This window comes from Opisthocomus hoazin, chromosome 5 (assembly GCF_030867145.1).
Source record: "Opisthocomus hoazin isolate bOpiHoa1 chromosome 5, bOpiHoa1.hap1, whole genome shotgun sequence".
Taxonomy (NCBI): domain Eukaryota; kingdom Metazoa; phylum Chordata; class Aves; order Opisthocomiformes; family Opisthocomidae; genus Opisthocomus; species Opisthocomus hoazin.
The window spans coordinates 12,862,002-12,880,887 of NC_134418.1; the positions used below are offsets into that span (position 1 = coordinate 12,862,002).

General features: G+C 36.9%; 1 protein-coding gene across 2 annotated transcripts in view; it reads right to left on the bottom strand.

Moving 5' to 3' along the window:
• The window catches only part of SH3TC1 (SH3 domain and tetratricopeptide repeats 1), a 34,717-nt gene that overhangs the window by 14,098 nt on the left and 1,733 nt on the right, over positions 1 to 18,886 (bottom strand). Inside the window, exons 2-10 of one of the 2 annotated variants that reach the window (XM_009936376.2) lie at positions 14,498 to 14,746; positions 11,966 to 12,040; positions 9,589 to 9,716; positions 6,931 to 7,036; positions 4,979 to 5,122; positions 4,032 to 4,209; positions 3,199 to 3,272; positions 2,147 to 2,342; positions 1,123 to 1,250 (exon numbers count right to left, since the gene is read on the bottom strand). In XM_009936376.2, coding sequence (XP_009934678.2) covers positions 1,123 to 1,250; positions 2,147 to 2,342; positions 3,199 to 3,272; positions 4,032 to 4,209; positions 4,979 to 5,122; positions 6,931 to 7,036; positions 9,589 to 9,716; positions 11,966 to 12,040; positions 14,498 to 14,702 — 1,234 coding nt within the window. In that variant the 5' untranslated portion in view covers positions 14,703 to 14,746. Of the gene's footprint in view, positions 1 to 1,122; positions 1,251 to 2,146; positions 2,343 to 3,198; positions 3,273 to 4,031; positions 4,210 to 4,978; positions 5,123 to 6,930; positions 7,037 to 9,588; positions 9,763 to 11,965; positions 12,041 to 14,497; positions 14,747 to 18,886 lie in introns of those variants that run through there. The other variant, XM_075420438.1, reaches the window with a different exon arrangement.

Genomic DNA, 18,886 nt, shown 5'->3' on the forward strand with positions numbered 1-18,886 from the left:
AGTCAGGTTATGTTGATTAATTGTTCAGTTTGAGAGAAAAAAGTGGTGCAGATGGTACTATTAGCTGGGGAAGATGTGAAAAGAAGTTGGCACTTGTAAAGATTAGGGAGGAGATGAGATGTGGTGAAAAATGTGCAACAGGCAAATAGCAGCACATCCATTAAGCCCAGGAGATTGTTTTGGTATCTAATACAGGTCAGAGCTTTTGTTCCCAGGCTTTTCATTTGAGCGAGGAAGGCGAGTTGTGAAGTCATTTTGCAAACTGACAGGAGTTGCATTTTACAACTCAGGTCTGACAAGCCTTAGTCGTTGTTGTTCACATACACACACACACACACACCCCGATTTGCAGAATTAAACCAATGCACCTGAGTCAAACCTACACACCAGCTCCTTTCAAGTTGGTGCCTACAAGCCTGTCTCTTAGGATGCGACTAACGGAGATAAAACTTTGTTAGATATTTGACAAGCACACACATTGCTTCAGAACAGCCTGTGGTGGGATAAGAAATTGCTGCTCCTGTTCAGGTTCAGCAAGATGATTATATTATGCTACCTTACACTACGGCTGTGAAGGTGAAACCCCAATTATCCCAATTCCTTTATATAAAGCATGAGTACCTAGAGAAAGAACAGCTGTATCAGAAGTGATATAGCTAAAAGTATATTTTTTAATTTGTAGGAATAGATTTTGCTTTTTTGCTATACCTTTGAAATTTAAATCAAGCACAAGTAGCTGTCAATAACTACCATGCCACCTTTCCTAAGATGGGTGAAAAGTCAGCAGTAGTTGGGTGAATATACTACCTTTTATAATGCATCACTAACATTTAAAAGCTTGAAGATCTGTTCACCTCGACAACAGAGTTTTTAAAACTCAAAAAAAGGACAGATTTGTAAGTGCTCTGCTGGGAAAAGTCTTACATCAGCGGTGAAGTAGCACAGATGACATGAAGAATTTTTACATGCCATATCCATGATCAAACTGAATACCAAGATATTTCAAAGTAGGTGTAAAGGTTAGAATCTCATTGAAATAAGAAAAAAAAAATCAGTTGTAACAGGTATATAGGAACTGCACATGTATCTTGTGCAGTAAAAAGGAGTAAAACTCTTACTCACCTATGCGATACACAGAGCAAACATCTGTAATGGAGGTTTGTTTCAACAAATGTATCACTTTGTCCAAATTCTTTTCTTTTGAAAAAAAAGATAGCTCCTCTTCTTCAAGAAAACCCGAGTCTTGTGGTCTAACAAATAAAGGAGCAACTTTGAAGGTGTCTGAAAACAGATTCTGCTTGAGGGGAGTGCACTGCATCAGTCAAATTGGAGTTTGTTAGAGAAATTAATACAATCTTTACATTATAGGCCCTGTTCTGTTCAAAATTAGTATCAGTCATATTTATAAACATACATACAAACTGATAGTAGCTATGATTACAGCTAGCAGTTTCTGCCATGTAAGTTTTATGTCTGTGTCCTGGTGCAGCATTTTATGAGAAAATTTATTAAATTAAAAGCACAAATCTTTAAGGACATTATGGTATTGGTTTTCTAATATAAGTTTTAGTTACATATCAAATAGACCTGCAAATAACATATAAGAGCTCCTTGTTTTAGCAGGCAAACAGTCCAGACAAATTAGTAAGAACAGTCCCTTTACATGGTGCCAATGCATGTGGAAACACACATTTCACAGGTTTCTTTCTGTGTTATGAGCAATTATTTTTAAAAGGAGCCCCATTTGAAGCAAGTTAAGGCCTGTAATTGATGGTACTAGCAAAACCAGAACTTAGATACTTTAATATAGATCTTGAAATACCAGTAAAATTGGAATCTTCTGCAATAGCAAAACTTCTTGGATCTTGTGATCCAAAGAATAGAAACTCAACCAGGTATAACTACAGCAACCTTTTTTCCCAGTAAGAAACTGAGGTACAGGCTGATAACATTTTCCAACATTTAAGCAGATTTTGTATTCCAATTTCTTTGCGTTTGTTTTGGCTGATACACACTATGACAATCCTCATTAAAAGAGCAAACAACAAAAAAACAAACAAAATCCACCCAAGCTGAGTTTAACATTCATCATTTTAAAGCTCAAAAGACTTCCTTTTTGTTTATGAGTTAAATACATATCACTTACTTGTTTTTAGATAAGTCCAGTTTAACATGACTTGTCTTTACAAAACCTATTTGGCCAGTAAATGCATGTCTTCCAAGAAACCATTCCATGCATTCAATGAAGTAGCCAAAGATCTCAATTTCGTCCCCTTCCTGGAAACTCATCTCTTCCAACACAGCGCTTTCATAATTCATCACAGCTAGACAGGATCCCATTGCTGTGTAATAAGGAAATAATATTTGCGGATACAGATAAAATAATTTAATAATACAAATACACTAAATTCAGCAGAAGAACATACTTAGCAAAAGACATTCCTGGAACTCACGAGTTGCACATCGATGTGGCAAGTTTTAAAGCATCCAAACCTAATCAGTTCAGTTTGAGCAATTAGAAAAGTACATTACAGCATAAAATTCCTCCTTTTCCAGCCACTATAAAGCAAAGTCTGAAATGTTTTCAAAACTCTAGCAAATTCCATCATGAAGCAACAACAAAAAAAAATGTTTTAAGTCCCTACTTCCCCTCTTATAGACGGCTTTGAACTTGGGCCAGAGTGAAAACATTTGAACCATTTGAAAATCCCCATTGGATAAATATGCAATTATATACCAGTCAATACAGTATTAAAACTAACATATGGTAGAAAATAAGCCATATTTACTCTCTGACATCAGACCATCTGTCTAAGTTTTATCTCTCCAGCACTATTAAATAAAGCAATACACCCGTGAAAGATCCACAATAATTACATTTGTCCATTTTCTTACTTTAAAGTTTGTCATCAAATCTACAGAGGCATCCTCAGCTTAATTACTCCTTACTACTTTGTGCATCTACTTAATACAGTATTTAGGAGGAAAAAGGGGAGAGAAGCATTCAGAGTTTAACTCAACTTCAGCAGAGATTTATGTTCTCATTAATTTTACTGCAATGTAATTTTGAAAGCTGTTTTGCCATCGTAACACAATGGAAAGAAGTTATTGAACCCTTTAGAGGTTCTGTCCTAACCAAAGCATAGAATAAGTTCGTTTTGGGTGTTTTTATGCTGATGTTTGAATGGATTTTCTTACCAACTTTGCTGCTGGACTTGGATTCAGTTTTGCATGTAAAGTCAATAGGATTAGAATACCCTTTAAGAAACCATCTGAAAGCAGAAAAGGAGATTGAAGTTAGTGTATAAAACATTTCACTAGATGTTATGACAAGAACAGTGATATTTTAAATCGATTTGAATACAGATGCACCCCTCCCACAACTATCTTTCAATTTCAGCACTGTCCATACACTTCAGAGCTATGTTTTGAGTAATGTTAGTAGTAAAGGTAGTGTTACTTCAGTCAAGCAAACCCGAGGAAGTCATGCTATTTCTCCCTGCCCAGGGTCAATAGAAATAAAATCCAGCTTTCTAACTACTAAAAGCACCAAGAATGAATGATTTCTGGTGATTCCTGAAGTAAGTCCATTGATGTGATTTTGTCTTTATAGCAATAATGTACTTGGATGCCAACTTGAAGCAAACTGCATTAAGGAGGTGGATGCCTCATGTCAAGAGTGTTGAATAAAACCACTGCTAACCTGTTATCACCCACATTTCCAAGCATCCTGAAAAATGAAATTTCTCACTTCATGTTATTCTAGAACTGTTAAAATATTTTATTCCAGAGCCAGGAAAAAAGCAGTATCTAACTCACAAGATAGTAAACCATCTTTAAATGCAGCTTTGCAGGCATCTGGATTAATTTCAGTTGTGTGGTATGGAAGGAAACAGAGCAGTTGTTCTCAGTGTTCATGAAAGATGAACATTCCATAACAAGCTACCATTTAGAGACACCTATGTCTGAGCAGACATATGCACCTGTTTCATATGTACACATGAAATAGGTAGGTGGAGCCAGGTACCTACTGGTGAAAAGGGATCAGTGGCTCTGGAGAAGCATTAGACAGCATGGTCATGTCACCATCCACAGATCCACCTGTTACATCTTCAGCAAAAGCCCCAGTCTCAAAATAAGTGTTTATTTCATTGTCTGTATCCATTACCTTTCTTATAAGATTGTCAGGACATAAAACAAAAAATGCCCCTAAAAAGAAAGCAGTGGAGCAGATGTCATTTTATGTAATGTTTTAGTGCCATACAAGCTTTAAAACTGACTTCAAGAGCATCAGTAATCAATTAGAGATTGAAAATATGAGATTCCACAATAATTTTTTCTGATTTTCAGATATTCATACTTTTCTGTCTAGTTTCTCTGTAAGTAGAAAAAAAAATGCAGGTGTTCAATGGAATTGTAGGAGCTGCTTCTGCTGCAACATTTTGCATGTTCCTATTGCAGTAACCAACAATCTATCTAGCCCATTATTCTGTCTCTGATGATGGCAGCAGGTGATGCTATTTAGGAGAAGCACACAAGCCTGGCAACTATCTGTAATCCCTCTCCTGTATGTCTCCAGGATCTGCAATAATATTAGAATCACAGAATACTTTGGGTTGAAAGGGACCTTTAGAGGTCATCTAACCCAACCCCCCTGCAGTGAGCAGGGACATCCAACTAGACCAGGTTGCTCAGAGTGCCATCCAGCCTGGGAGGTATGTACATTCCAGTATTAAGCAAGTTGGAATGTACATCCCTCTCTAATCCTTTTGGTATCCATTTATGGACCAGTTGCACATTAATTTCTCTAATACCCCTATGATCCTACTGAACCCAATCTGTGTTTGATCCTTTCTCTTCTTTCTGGTGCATTTGGAATAAACATTTTTAAATTTGATCCTCATTAAATATTTGAATTCAGGAATTTAAAGAAAGGTACTTCTCTAAATTTAGCCTTAGCGTGTATAGTCTTCCTTACCTTCCTGTATTAGCAGGCTTCTGCACATCAAATTTAGTGATTTTTCATTTATACAGACTTCAATGCCCATTTCTTCCTCCTCTTCAGAACAGAGCCAGAAAGATTGATCTAGGAATAAATTCTCCATGCAATGATTTATAAAACCTAGAAAAAAAAAATCCAATTTGTTTGCAGTTTTACAGTATTACACAAGAAAATAAGCTTTCAGAAAGTCAGAGACAGGGGTAGGCATTCAGATAGCTCCAGTATTGGTTAGCTCACAATATATAACTAATTTTACTACATGCTATTGACAAAATTACATTCATTAATTCACATTATTACAGCTACTTTTAGTGCTTAGCTCTCAAAGTAGACCTAAAAGGCATACAACTTCTCTGTGCCTAATCCTGTTGAAAAAGCAGACAGTGTCCTCCCCTTACAAGGCTTCTCTGTAGTTGAGCTATATTTGAGAAGTTTGGAGTCTGAAAGAGGCAGCAAGCATTGAACAACAGGTGCTTAGCACCACTTAATAGCAGATAAATGGAAAAAATCTCCAAAAATAATATCTTTATAAATTTCTGTTGCCCCACTCAGCTGTGCTGATTTATGCAGATATAATGCCTGTGTATCTTATTCCTGGAACTTCTTTGGAAGAGAGATGATGCTGCATACCAGAATCATGTAAATCACAAGAAGGTAGTGCTTGATCTTGGAAACTGTGACTCCTTATGGGACCTAGGGCTTGCAAAGCTACGTGATAGTTAGAGGGGGATCTGGATTGGCGTATCAAGAAGCTCGGTAAAGTTAGTAGATTATTACTTAAAGGGCCAACATTAATATGTTAGCAAATCCTTTGTGCAAAAAGTTATAATGAAGAGGAAGGGATGCCAGATCAGTAACTAAGGTGCTACATTGCTATTTGAAAGATGCTGAATCAATTCCATATTAGCCACAGCCTTGCCCAAGAAGAAACTTCATCCTGTGCTTTCTCTGCAAAATTGGATTGACACGCTATTTTTTCTAGTTCTCTAAGGAGTTTAAAAATACGAAATAGTAAGTAAATAGCAAATATTAAATTAAAAATAAAATTCATTATTTTAAATTGGTCTGATGGAAACAGACAAATTCAATAGTAATGCACACAAGCTCTGCACACACAGAAGAAAAAAATCAGGTGAACAAGACAGAGACAAAGATCTGATTCAAATGCTGTTCTTCAGAAAAGACCTGTGAAGTTACAAGATATTAAAAATGGAACTCCAATCAATGGCATCGTATTGTTACAAAAGGCACTCTCTGGTTTAGAAATGGAACTGAAGCATGCAAAGCATATGAAGCAACCTTTGTTTTACTTGATATTGCCTCTGAAGCCTGACTAACTCTGTCCAGTTTGCTCAGTGCTGTTTAGGAAAGATATGGAACTAGAAAAGTCCAGTGGGAAGCATGACCAGAAGTCTGGAAAATATACTCTGTAAAGAAGGATTGTAGGAATTAGGGTTGTTTTTCCTACTGAAAACAACACTGAGGGAAAGTGCAGGTTAGAAGTCTCGAAATACGTATTAGCGTGGTTCAAAGAGAGCAGTCACCTCAACGAGTCTACAGTGAGCAGAAGCAGCTGTAAAAGCATTTAAGTTGCAGCACAGGTTAGGCTTTAGCAGAAAACACACCTGGACGAGAATAGACTGCTTAGAAAGAAGATGTGGTCTGATTCTGGAGTATCTAACTTAGACAAGACGTCTGCCAGGAATGATAGCTGTTATATGCTTTTGGACAAAGGCAGGTTCTCCTGGAGTTTGAAGAGTCTCTCCAGCCCTATCACTAGTACCTAGTTCCAGAACACTACTTACTGCTATTAGGAGTTAATACAGAGAATCTCAAAATCCTGTTCAACAAGTTCCCAGTCAATCAGAAATTGTGTGCAGAGGAATAAAAAAAGCATATTGAACTGTTGTATGGTGAAACAGCTTTACCCAGTGAGCGATAGGTTCGAAACTTCCATATTTCTTCAAAAGTTTTAAATGTCACTACTATTAGATCTTGATCACTGTGAATAGACAGCAGTCTGGCAGAGAGCTCCTAAAAATAACCAGAAACAATATTTTAATTGCAATTATACTAGACTCAAGCATGATTTCTCGCTAGGTAACACTTATGCTAAAACACTACATATTAAGAAGGATAAGAAAATCATCCAGGACTACTTATATGAGATATCTGTTCTTTAACACATACCTACAACAAGCCATGTTTTAACCTTATTTTTTCTTACCAATTGCAGCAACAGTTCCAGTGAGGATAGTTGACAGAGGGATTTGGACCACATTGAGTGAGACTAAAGGCCTGTCAGGTTTGACACATCTATGCATAGTATCTGGTATTCTCTATTTAGAGTGTGAAAGCCAGGCAAGCATCTAGTGGTACTTTCCAAGAATGCCCTCCTAGCACAGAGCAATTCACAGCTTGGGAACTGCCTTTGGCAGGCATGTGGGCATTAATATTAAATAGTGGAAAGGGTTTGGTTTTGTTTGTTGATTTTTTAATTTTTTTTTACTTAAAATTTCTCTAGGTCACTTGAACCACTGTAAATTTTTAGGATCCACAACATCGTGCTGTAGGTTAGCCTCAGAGCTCTGTACACATTCGGAAACACACTTCTTTTGATACATCTTTGAACCTGCTAGCTGTTTAGCTTCAGTCTTATTCCAGAGGAGACACTGAATAGTCACTGTCTAGTTCATTCTTTCCATGATTAATACAATTACATGTACTGGAGTATTATTTTTTAAAAAGATACAGTAAGATCTTTTTCTTCTCACTTTGTACTGGTTTTTGTTGCTAGAGTGGCATTCAATTGCACATTTAACAAAGACGAGCAATGATCAATGTAAATGATAATGATGGATTTTATAAGGAATTTCAGATAGGCTAAAAGGGAAAACTATATAAACCTCCAAATAAGTGACAGAAATATACATTTTTGATGGATTCTAGCCAAAGAGCGGTCGTATACAGTCTGGTTGCACTTCAGTTAGTACCATAGAAACAGGACTCTCCAATGATGCTGGATACTGTCTTTCGGGGAAATACAAAGAACTGTGGCAATTTATGAGACAAATATCTGAACCAGTATCTCAGAATAAATCAGGTGCAAAACCAACAGTTATAATGCTACTGTATCATTTCCCAGTACTGTACCCTTGCTCCTGTCACATCAAAATTGAAATGCATCTTAAAACAATTTCAGGACTGATCAAGAAACTGATTCTAATTCTGGGGAAAAAAAAAATAGTCCGTCAAACATTTTTCTGTAATCTGAGCAAGATGGAGCTGATCGACTGTTTTTATGACTGTTCTGTCGTTATTTTAACAGATCTCTTAGTTAAGCCTGTGTAACTTGTATATTTTCCATTCACACGACATGAACAAATTAAAACAGTAATTCCTTTTTGAAAACAAAAGCCCAGCTTAAAGCCTCTTGAACAGGCATGCCTCATCACTGCTTTGATCTTCTGCATGCCCCTTTCTACACTAACTTAAATATTAATGAGAGCCTGAAATCTATTAATAAATTGCCAACACATGCTAAAATATCTCAGCCTCAAGGGCTTTATGCACTGCTGAGTATCAAAACAACATTCTAAAGAAACTTATCATTATAAATCTTGCTTCCTTCAAAGTTCTTTTTCCAGTCTGTTTCTAATAAGGCCACAAATCTAGTCTACTTGTAAGCTGTTTTCCTTCTCCTCCTGATCCCTTCTCCCTTTCTCCATCTCCCCCTGAACAAAAGCCAGAGCAGAGCAGCAGGAGTACAGACTGTTTTCACAGCCACAAAATCAGCAGGCTAGTGGTGGAGAGTTTGCAACACATGAAAAGAAAATCATGTAGAAAGACATACATCTGAGATGGTCATAAAGCCATAACTGATTAAGATTTCAGCATTTGGCTCACTGGTGAAGGAGGCTGGAAGTCATGCTTCAGACAAAAAAAGGACACCAGAGGTCAAACAGTATCATCCTGCTTTTTCATCAAGAGAGAAGATGAGACTTCAAGTTGTATTTGTAGCAAACCTCATTGGTTGTACGGGATGGATTTCCTATACTCAAACAAATTAAAGACAGTAATAAAAATATGCCAACCCTCTTATGTGCTACGGCCATCTCGCCTGAGGAAGCCTGATATTTATGCTATTCTCCTTCAGACTTCCTCTCTGGCTTAGCAGCGGGCTTCCTGGGTAACCTGCATGCCAAAAGACTCCAAGTGACTGGAAGCTAAAGTGAATACTCAATATGAAGGCAAATTAAAAAAAAAAAAAACAAAAAAACCAACCAACAAAAACAGAGAACCATTATTTCCTTTGATGTAAATCAAAGCAGAATGTTTTTAAAATAAAACCCTTCAGTATCTTTAGCTGGGTTTATTTATTTTACATGAATTTGGTGTACAAGTCTTTCAGTGGTTCAGTATTTCTGATGTCTCTAGATGGTTTTGAGCCATGGGAAACTCTGGTCACTCAAATTTAAGTGTACAGCATGTAGATGAAAATGGCACCCAAATATCTCACAGGCTATTTCAGTAGTACAGGGTGTATTCTCTGAATAATTAAAACAATTCCAAAGCAATAGACTTACACTAAAAACAGCCATCACCTCCCTGCTGTCATTTTCCAGAAGACGGAGCTGCCCTCTGAGCTGTCTTTGGAGTCTGGGATCAGGACATCCACTTTTTCGTCTTACCATCATTAACTTCAAGGAGATATCTGAAGAAGGATATCCATTTACAGTGCTACAAGTTTTGTGAATCAGCTTTGGAGAATGAGAAAATCCCTCAAAATCATGGAATACACATTAAGAACTTTTTTCAGCTTCAGAGACAGATACACAGAAAATTGACCTACCGCATGTTTCTTTTTCATTTTTATTATCCAGTAGAGATAGTAGCCTAGCGTGAAACACAAGATTTTTTTCAGTTGGATAATAAAGGTTACAGCTATACAAAGGAGGGTCATGTAAAAGTCTGCAGAAATTTTGGGAGACAGACATTTGGGGATGGAGAAAGAAGAGGAAAAAAGCAACCAGATTCTAATTTGACAAATTATTACAGCTCTATGAACCTTGAGAATGTGCCGAGATTTCCAAATATCCCATGAATATTTTAAAAAGTGAAGCAAACAAATTCTGGAATTGCAAAAAAAAAACCCCAAACACATAGATAGTTCAGCATGTTACAACAAGTCTTTCTTTTAATCTTAAATTCATGGTGATCTGACATCACCTTCACCACTTCAGAAAGCTTCTATAAATTGAGTATTGAAAAAGCTGTTTCTCAGCTAAGCTGGTTGAGTAGTACCAACCAAGAGAAGTGGCCCAACTAAAAGGTTACTTACATGATTTCCCCACCACATCTGAAAGAAATAGATACCTGTTCTCAGATCTTGACATCTGTTTATGAGAAGCTTTTACTACAGCTAAGGGTACAGTTTCAGCTAGCTTCTCTCAGATGAAGAGGATGTTTGATAAAGCTGCTTACATTCTGCATGTCTGTTAATTTAACTCAATAACAGTAAATCATATTCACAAGATTCCAGATACCCAGATGGGCACATATAAGCCAATAATACCCACTTAGGAAGAATTCCAATTGCAAGTGTGTAAATAGGTCATGCTACCAGCAATAAATGGGATTATGATACATCCTAAAATATTCCAGCTGTGCTGAGTTTCACCTTTTAATCAAGTAAAATAGATATTTTCACACTCTAGTCTAATATGCTGCATCTTAATCTGTTTTCAGAGGGCTTCCTATGTATGTGTCCAGGAGCTTTATGATGACTTGCGCCTAAATTACTCATTACTTTAAAGCCAAGAAGGGCAGCTCAGAAATATAAAGCAGTGTTACTGAATTACAAGACCTCCCTGTTTAAGCTGTGGTTATATAGTCAATTGTTAGTACAAAGAATACAGGCTGGAGTCTTTGAATATTACTTGGATCACTGTTAGGTAACAGTATTGTTCACTTTTTGATTTTACCTAAAGCTGTAAAAAGATACTGGCACAAGAGAAGGCTATTAATTATAAATTTAAATTTTTGGTTTACATAATCAAATTGACTCTAAGTGAAATTGTATTTCTACAGTTAAATATCTAAGTCTTATGTTAAAAGTTACTATTACTGAAATAATAATTATATAGAATTTAAACAAATGAAACATGGCTTCTTCTGCCAAAAGAACTATTAGTAGTGCCTTGTGGAAATGAAACATGGTCCAAAAAAAACCATTGCACTTATGGGAATCTTTCTGACTGCTTCTGTGAGCTCCAATCCATACCCTCCAGTTAACAACCACCCAAATTCTGTACAGAGTGAGACAAACAGGTACATAAGCACAAATATTTTAGCTACAAATAACTATATGTCTGAGGGAGACTGTCTACCACTGATGTGATTTGTCAGCTCGAACCAGAAAGCAGAGTGCATCCCAGGGTTTTTTTTTGATGGTTATTTCTCTTCCTCCACAAGCAAGAGAAGGAAAATGCAACTAGACCCTCGATGCGCAGAGCAGGCCACGAGCCCTCCACAAGGGAAGCCCGCTGTACCTACTTACTGAAGAACGGTGCTCAATTGCAACCTCATTGAAAATACACCATTAAAAAATAAATTAAGACTTGGAAAAGCCACATACTTGAATTAAGACATTTGAAGCATTGAAACCTATACATAGAATAAGCAGCAAAATTTTTATTTTCTTTTCTTTTTTTCACTAACCATTATAATATAGTCCATAAATTGTTTCTGGCTTTTAAAGCAGTTAAGTTACTTCTCTCTTTTTATGACAAATTTTCAACAAGTCTTATGTAGACGTTGAACACTTCACAGGTACTATGAAATATGTTATAACGCTACAGGAGTGACAACTGCAAATATTATTGACGTACTTGTCTCAATTAAAAAAGTAAACACTGAGAAAAGCATTAAATTTATAAGATATGATGGGAGAAAATGTCTTACCAGTTGGAAAATTCTCTTCTTGACTGCAAAGGGTCCTTGAACTGACATTAGTGCATTTTTCACTTTGAGAACACTCTATTATGATAAATGAAAGGAATTGTTAAGTGCATTTTCTAAGACCGTAGAAATCACACTGGGGAAAAAAGAACACCACGAAAACACCCCACATTTCAAAGCATTTGACGCATTGGATAATTACAAAGAAAACAACTGTATTTTTCCCCTTCCTGCTATATAATTCCCAGCACCCACAAAAAATATCTGAAGATCATTTCTCTCCTATTGGGGAGGAAGTCAAATCTTGATTTCATCATTTTGATGTGAAGCATCAGGATGATGGAGAGCTGTTGGAAAGACAGCCTCTCAGGAAACGGAAGGCCCATTTGGGAGGGAGCAAGGATCAGACTTCATTTTCTTTTCCCTTGCACCTATACTAAAAAGTCACTTCCACTGAAGCTTCAGTGGTATAAATTCGCAATGACATGAGTACCTTCTAGCAGTTCATACATGGAGAGAAATAATCCTTCTCTTTATTGTTTTACAAGCTTAATACTCAGGAGGGGGTAATGTAAAAACAAGTGATTTAAAGTTTTAGAAAAATCACACAAAATAAGTATATTATATGATAATAATAATCTGCTTTTATCTTTTTTGGCCCATATTTCTTCCAGTACTTTTGGAAATTATACATTTTCATGCTGAAGAAACACCCACTCCGACCAATTCAATTTTCTCAAGGTTCCCTCGGCAAAAATCAGGGAAGACACAGCTTAATATTTCTGAGAATAAAAGTGGGAGAAATAGATCCTTAATTTTTAAAAGAAAACTTGAGGCAATTTTCATGTATGCTAAGACATTTTCCTCTGCAGCTCTGCTTTTAAGAAAAAACTTGTAAAATAACAGGACACAGTAATTTCTAGTTCTTCTGCATCTTCCCTTGAGTGCATCTGTTGATATTACATTAAAAAAAGTCACGCTAATAAATAAGGATAAACAAACACAGATTTTTGCTACTTCAGAAAAAAGGCATTAAGCAGTAAAAATGTCATCTTTAAGGCCAATTATTAGCATATACTAGAATCAGAAATTTCAATTCCCAAGCACTTTATTTTTTGTTGGGTTTTGGTTGGGTGTTTGATAGGGGTGGGGTTTTCTTTTGTTTGTTTTTTTTTAAATCTGGACTCAACAATATATTTTTTTTTAATAGAATTTTGATAGTAAGCTCACTGCAGTGTAGGCTGACTGTAGTTAAGGAATGTTATAAATTTAAGTTCCCAACAACTTCTGGGACCCCACTTAGTTGTAGTTCTGTTTTTTGTTTTAGTCATAAGTACAAACAGAGCAGTTGTCAAAACATTGATAATGTGTTACCAATCACTTTGATCATCATTTAACAGTTGATAAGGACAATTCATTAGCATGTGGGTTTGGTATGTGAACTTGCTGTTACTATTATTTTGATATTACCAGATAAGGACTTTCCTTGAAAGGCATTTATTGAGACATGAATATCAAATGGGCAATATTTTATTTAAAAACTAAATCTAATTTCTATGGCTTTTAGGAGAAATCAAAAACTATGAGCAAGCATTTTGTTACTCATGGGAATTTAATTACAAATAACAGCTTGCCATTAAATTTGAGCAAACAGCCAAGAATTACTATAAATAACTAAAATATTAAGACTGTTTAAAATGCTATAATTAGATTCAAAGACTTAACATGAACTCAATGCCTCGTTCCTAATTAATGGAATGACTTGCGTACTTCTTGGCAAGCTGAAAAGAAACTTTATACTACCCTGGGATGCTTGTACCCCATATTCTTTCATGTCAGCAGAGTTGCAGTTGTGAACAGAAAGACATTGTCTATGCCATAGGACATAAAATTAAAAAGTTTTTCCATGATTGCTCTAAGTATTTTCACATTCAGAAAGCTCTTGGGCCTACTGTTAAGAGTCCAGCCACTGGTTTTGAAAGACAGCCGCCTATGCCACCGTCTTCTTCCAGCCAAAGAGTGTTTTCAACTTCTGTGTTTTTACTGCGTGAAGTATGTTTTCATTTGCACAAAAATAAAGATAGTGTTACATCTTTTGATGAAAAACAGAAACCTAAGATTTTTAATAAAAGAGAAACATGCAGTCTAACTCATCTTTACTTTTGAATCTTCAAGATTATAGCAGAGAGTGCTAGTTGAAGAACTTATATTTCAGTATTCTGGCTCTTGGGTTCTGAAAATTTTCATCACAGCTTATCTAATTGATACATAATGCGTTTGTCTGTCCAAAGTGAATTTCAGTATAGATCATTTAATAGTCCAATCTATGCAGCATTGCCATGGAAGAAATACAGCTGTTTTGTTGCATGTTGTAACGGTTGTAGATGTATGGGGGGAAAAAAAAAAAGCTCAGCTGAAAAAACATGTGACAGTTCTCTGCTTGTGCACAGCAAGCAATGTTTAAAGAACACTGTAGTTTAAAAGCAAAGAAAGGTCAAGAGCAGAGTGACCAGGATATATGGATTGAGGTCTTACCCAATGGTTCCTGCAAAGTGTCCGTCCTGACTCCATCCCTGACAGCGCTGATGGCAGCATTGTCTTCCATGTGTTTCCAGCCAGACCTGCAACCCTGCGCCATTTCTTTCCTCCCCAAGTTCCTGTCTTGCTTTCCATCTAGACCAGGGATGATGGCGTTAGCACCTATCACGGATGAGCTATCTACTACTGCTGAACTCTCCATAAGTTGCAGTTCCTCACTGTGATGCGATTAAAATTACTGACAATCTGAGGAGGAAAAAAAATTAATAACATATTAAAAAAATCTCAGAATACATACACATATTCAAGAGCTGTACCTCTCTTGCAGGAGTTTTTTTTTTTTAATTGTAATATACATTAAAGTATTTGCTTTAGACTTCTTTCAGGGAATTGTTGTGTAATGCCCAAACTGATCCCAGAAAAAGCTCCTGCAATCAGGTGGCATCACTACTTTAGCAACAAGGCAATAGATTTGATTAATAGCAACAATGCAAGGCCTGAAGTGAAATGTACTTGTGCCCACTGCTCATTATTCATTCCTGGCCAGCTTTCATGCAGAGCCTCCAAGGACCAGCATCATTCACATTAACAGAGGCAATGCAGGGGAAAAACATTCTTTTCTAAAGGTGACATGAATGGAATGGGTACTGCATGCTTAATTCAAACAAGCAGGAAGTTTTTTTATAAATCCAGCTAAAGAATTAATGTCCTACCAAAACCTGCAGTGCAGGAAGACTGGCATGCAAAGATTCTAAGATTTCTTTGCAGTAAAGCAGAAGAGTGATCTACTGGAGCTAGGGGCTGAGTCTGCCAGCATGACTGTTATTGGCATGAACATCGGGAAAAAAGAATGTTCGTTGAGCACAGGTAGTTGGAAGCTTCGCTTCTTCCTGTGCAGTCACTGATAGAGACCTCCTGTGATCCAGTTTCTGAGGCACAAGCTACTTCAGCTTCAGAGAAGTGCAGCCAGACCATCAGCCAATGCACATGCAAAGAACTTGACTCATGTAGCCAACACATGCCCCACTGGTATGTAGACCCTTTCCCTCAGTAGACTCTCACATGCCTCTCAACTGATTTCATAAAGCCACAGGATAGATGTTGCTTTAGTCCTGTCACTTAGACTCCTCTGTGCTTACTCCAGCTGTACTCATTAATGAGCTACATTCTATATAAACATACAAACTTGTAATCTTTGTGAAGTTCCCTCTCATTTGTTTTCCAGCAGAAAATGGTTAAAAATGAAGCTGTTGATGGAAGATTACTTTTGCTCTGCCAAAACCTGAGACTATCACCCGATCACCTAGTATGCCCTTATGATCTGCCTTCAGACTGGTCTGGAAATATCTCCCTCTCTGTTCACCATGCAGTGGGGTATCCCAAAGCACATTGTTCTGGCTTGCTTCTTCACATATATGCCTTGCAACACTTCTCACCCTCCAAGCTTCATGTCATAGATCCCTAAACCTGAGCAAACTGGGTGCCAGTGTGAAGAGTGGCAACAGGTCCTAGCTGTCTGCCAGGGTGGGCAGGTACACAGGGCAAGGCAGTGATCCATCTGCACAAGTTTCAGACTCTGTTTTGCAGTCATTGAGACCTTTAGCCCACTCGAATAAGCAGTAAACTCTATATAGACAGAGGCATGTTATCCAACTATAAAAAATTAATGAGGTATACTCACAGATAGTATGCCCAACTCAGAGAATTAAACTATAACCACTTCTACCACAAGCACGTAAGTCAATGAAGTATAAAGAAATCTAGCCTGGATGTTGTTTTAATGTTTTCATTGTCCCATTTTGCCAATTTATTCAAAAGTGCCTATCAGAGTGGTAAGGCTGATTTTCAAAAGATACTTTGCGGTGTAGTATTGCAGTTCTCCACATAAATTTATGCATACAGATTCATATATACCTATGAAACACAGATAGTAACTCAAACACAAGTAATTTTCATGCCTTTTCTCATAAAAGACTATTTCCACTAACATATTTAGTTAATGTTGTAGTTCTGACTTCAGATCTCAGTTTCTCTTGCCAAGTTCCCTGAAAAACTGCTTATCAGAATTGGTGACCTAGTTATAAAGGATTAAAAATACAGGCCTGCCAGAGACCAAACTCACTTTGCTAGAGATATGCTTTTCCATTTATATAGCTGATCTTTTCCTTAAAGTGATGACAGTAGCTAATACCACTCTTTACAGTACTGTACCAGGATTATATGTACTGCATTGTAGTTTTCACAGTTAAGAATTAAACACTTTTCCACATTTATTTTGTAAACACTGGTATCTCTGGTTGATGAAGACGTAAATATTGTGATATTAAGGATAATTAAAATCCAAAGGTGTGTGTTTAAATTACATTGTTCTGTGAAACCAGACATTTATTAGTTTTAGACCATGATTATGCTTAATCCCAGAAATGAAATTCAGTGTTCAGAATATTTTTTTCCATCAGCTCCTATCTAGAAGCAGAAATATCATCTTCAACAAAATTTAGGAAAACAAATATACTGTGACTTGAATTCTTAGAATTTAGCCGAGTTGGAGAAGAGATTATTAACTTCTCACATCGTCTGTATCGGTGCGTGTTGATAAGGGTATCATATATAAACAGGGTTGTGAACGAACCTATAAAACATGGTGCTGCAAGAGCAAGTAAGACACCTGAAGGAATCAAAATGGATATGATTTGTTTAAGAAGATTTATTCATAGTATCCCAGAGCTTAAGCCAAGGGAAAAAATCAGAATGAGTGAAAGAAAAGCAAAAATGGTATGTTCTTATCAAGTGTTTTATCGTGGCTCTTCCAAGATATGAATAATGAAAATTAAAGTCTCAAAAATATTTAACTGTCGTGCTCTCCTCTACAGATTCCTTTCCTATCTTTAATGTTTGCCTTAACTATCAGATGTCAACTCATGCAGCTCTGTATAAGCACTGAGAACAAGATAGTAAGTAACTTTCCTGTGGCTAGGCCTAGTCCACCTAGGCCCTTTTGAGTGTTTATTTAGCATCTAAATGTATCCTAAGCAATGCAAATTTGGCCTCAAGTGACAAAGATTTTGTAGAACTTTGTACCACATCTCTGTCCTTTTATTATCATATAAGAAGCCCAAGGAGCAAAACTAACACATGAGCAATGCTATTGTATAATCACCCTATTTATTATGCTAATACTTTCTCATCAATTATTAAATTGTTCCAGTACAAATTCAAACAGATTCGGAGTCATCAAACCACAGAAAAACATTCATCCACTATAAAACAAATTTAGACTTCAGAGCTTGAGTCACTCATCATTAGAGATTTTTCATAAACCTATAGTGCTATCATTATACTTACTAGAAGCTAGCCATTTATTGATAGCAACAAATAACAGATGAAGAAATGGGTTAAAGATCTAGCACTCACCTTGTAAAGTAACTTTGTCCTCTGTAACTAGTTCTTACAATCTACATTTAAGCGCACTGACAAAGCATTTTATTTATAATTTAGACAAAATTATTTTATCTCATGCTCTTTGAGGCTTGACCAAGAAATTCATATCTGGTGCAGGGCGTTGGCCATAAAACTTAATGATCTTCATGTTCTTCCAATCCAGGAGCCAACCTCTATTCAAAAGCCATGCAAGCAAGAGGTGGCACTCCCCGTTCATCTGGGGGAGCCTCACTTTCTAAGGCAGGCACTCACAACAAGGGTGAGCGGTGAAAGCGAGGAGGCAGATCCTGAACAGCTCAACTCCTACAGGGTTCCTCGATATCATCACTCTCTGTGTCCCAAGTTCAGTGGGCATTCTGGCTCACACAGACCCATTGGTAGGATCTGCCCAGGCTTACGAGGCTCAGAAGGTCACTTCACCTTCCCCTTGCCTTCCCAGAGAGCACAGCAGGCTGGAAAGGTCTGTATTCAGCAGCTGTTGAACAGGAGGTGGAAATAAGACTTTTTTGCTACTGGAAGTTAAATAGAACAATTCCATTATCATGCTTTTCCCTCTGTTGCTGCTCCGTTTTCATTGAGTGCTGGTATCTCTGTTTTCAAAGCACAGCTAACCAGAAGAAAAAACATATAACTTGACATTTTCCATTTCCCAAACTGTGCAGGTTAAGGGTTGGTTGGTTTTGTTTTTTTTTCTGCCTTTAGTTGTTGTGTATGACAAACACCTTCTCTTCCACCAACTCCTTCCCATTTAAAGGGGGTTGAAGAAGAAAACTAATAACATCCACTGAACAGATTCTGTCTCTCTCTTTAAAGGTGTATTTCTCAGTACGAGAATACGACCCAGTATATAAAAGTGGGCTATATCGGAACTAGTTGCCTAAAACCTGCAAGCAATACAATATTTCTTTCATTCATCATTCTTCTGTCTATGAGGCTCAGGATAAC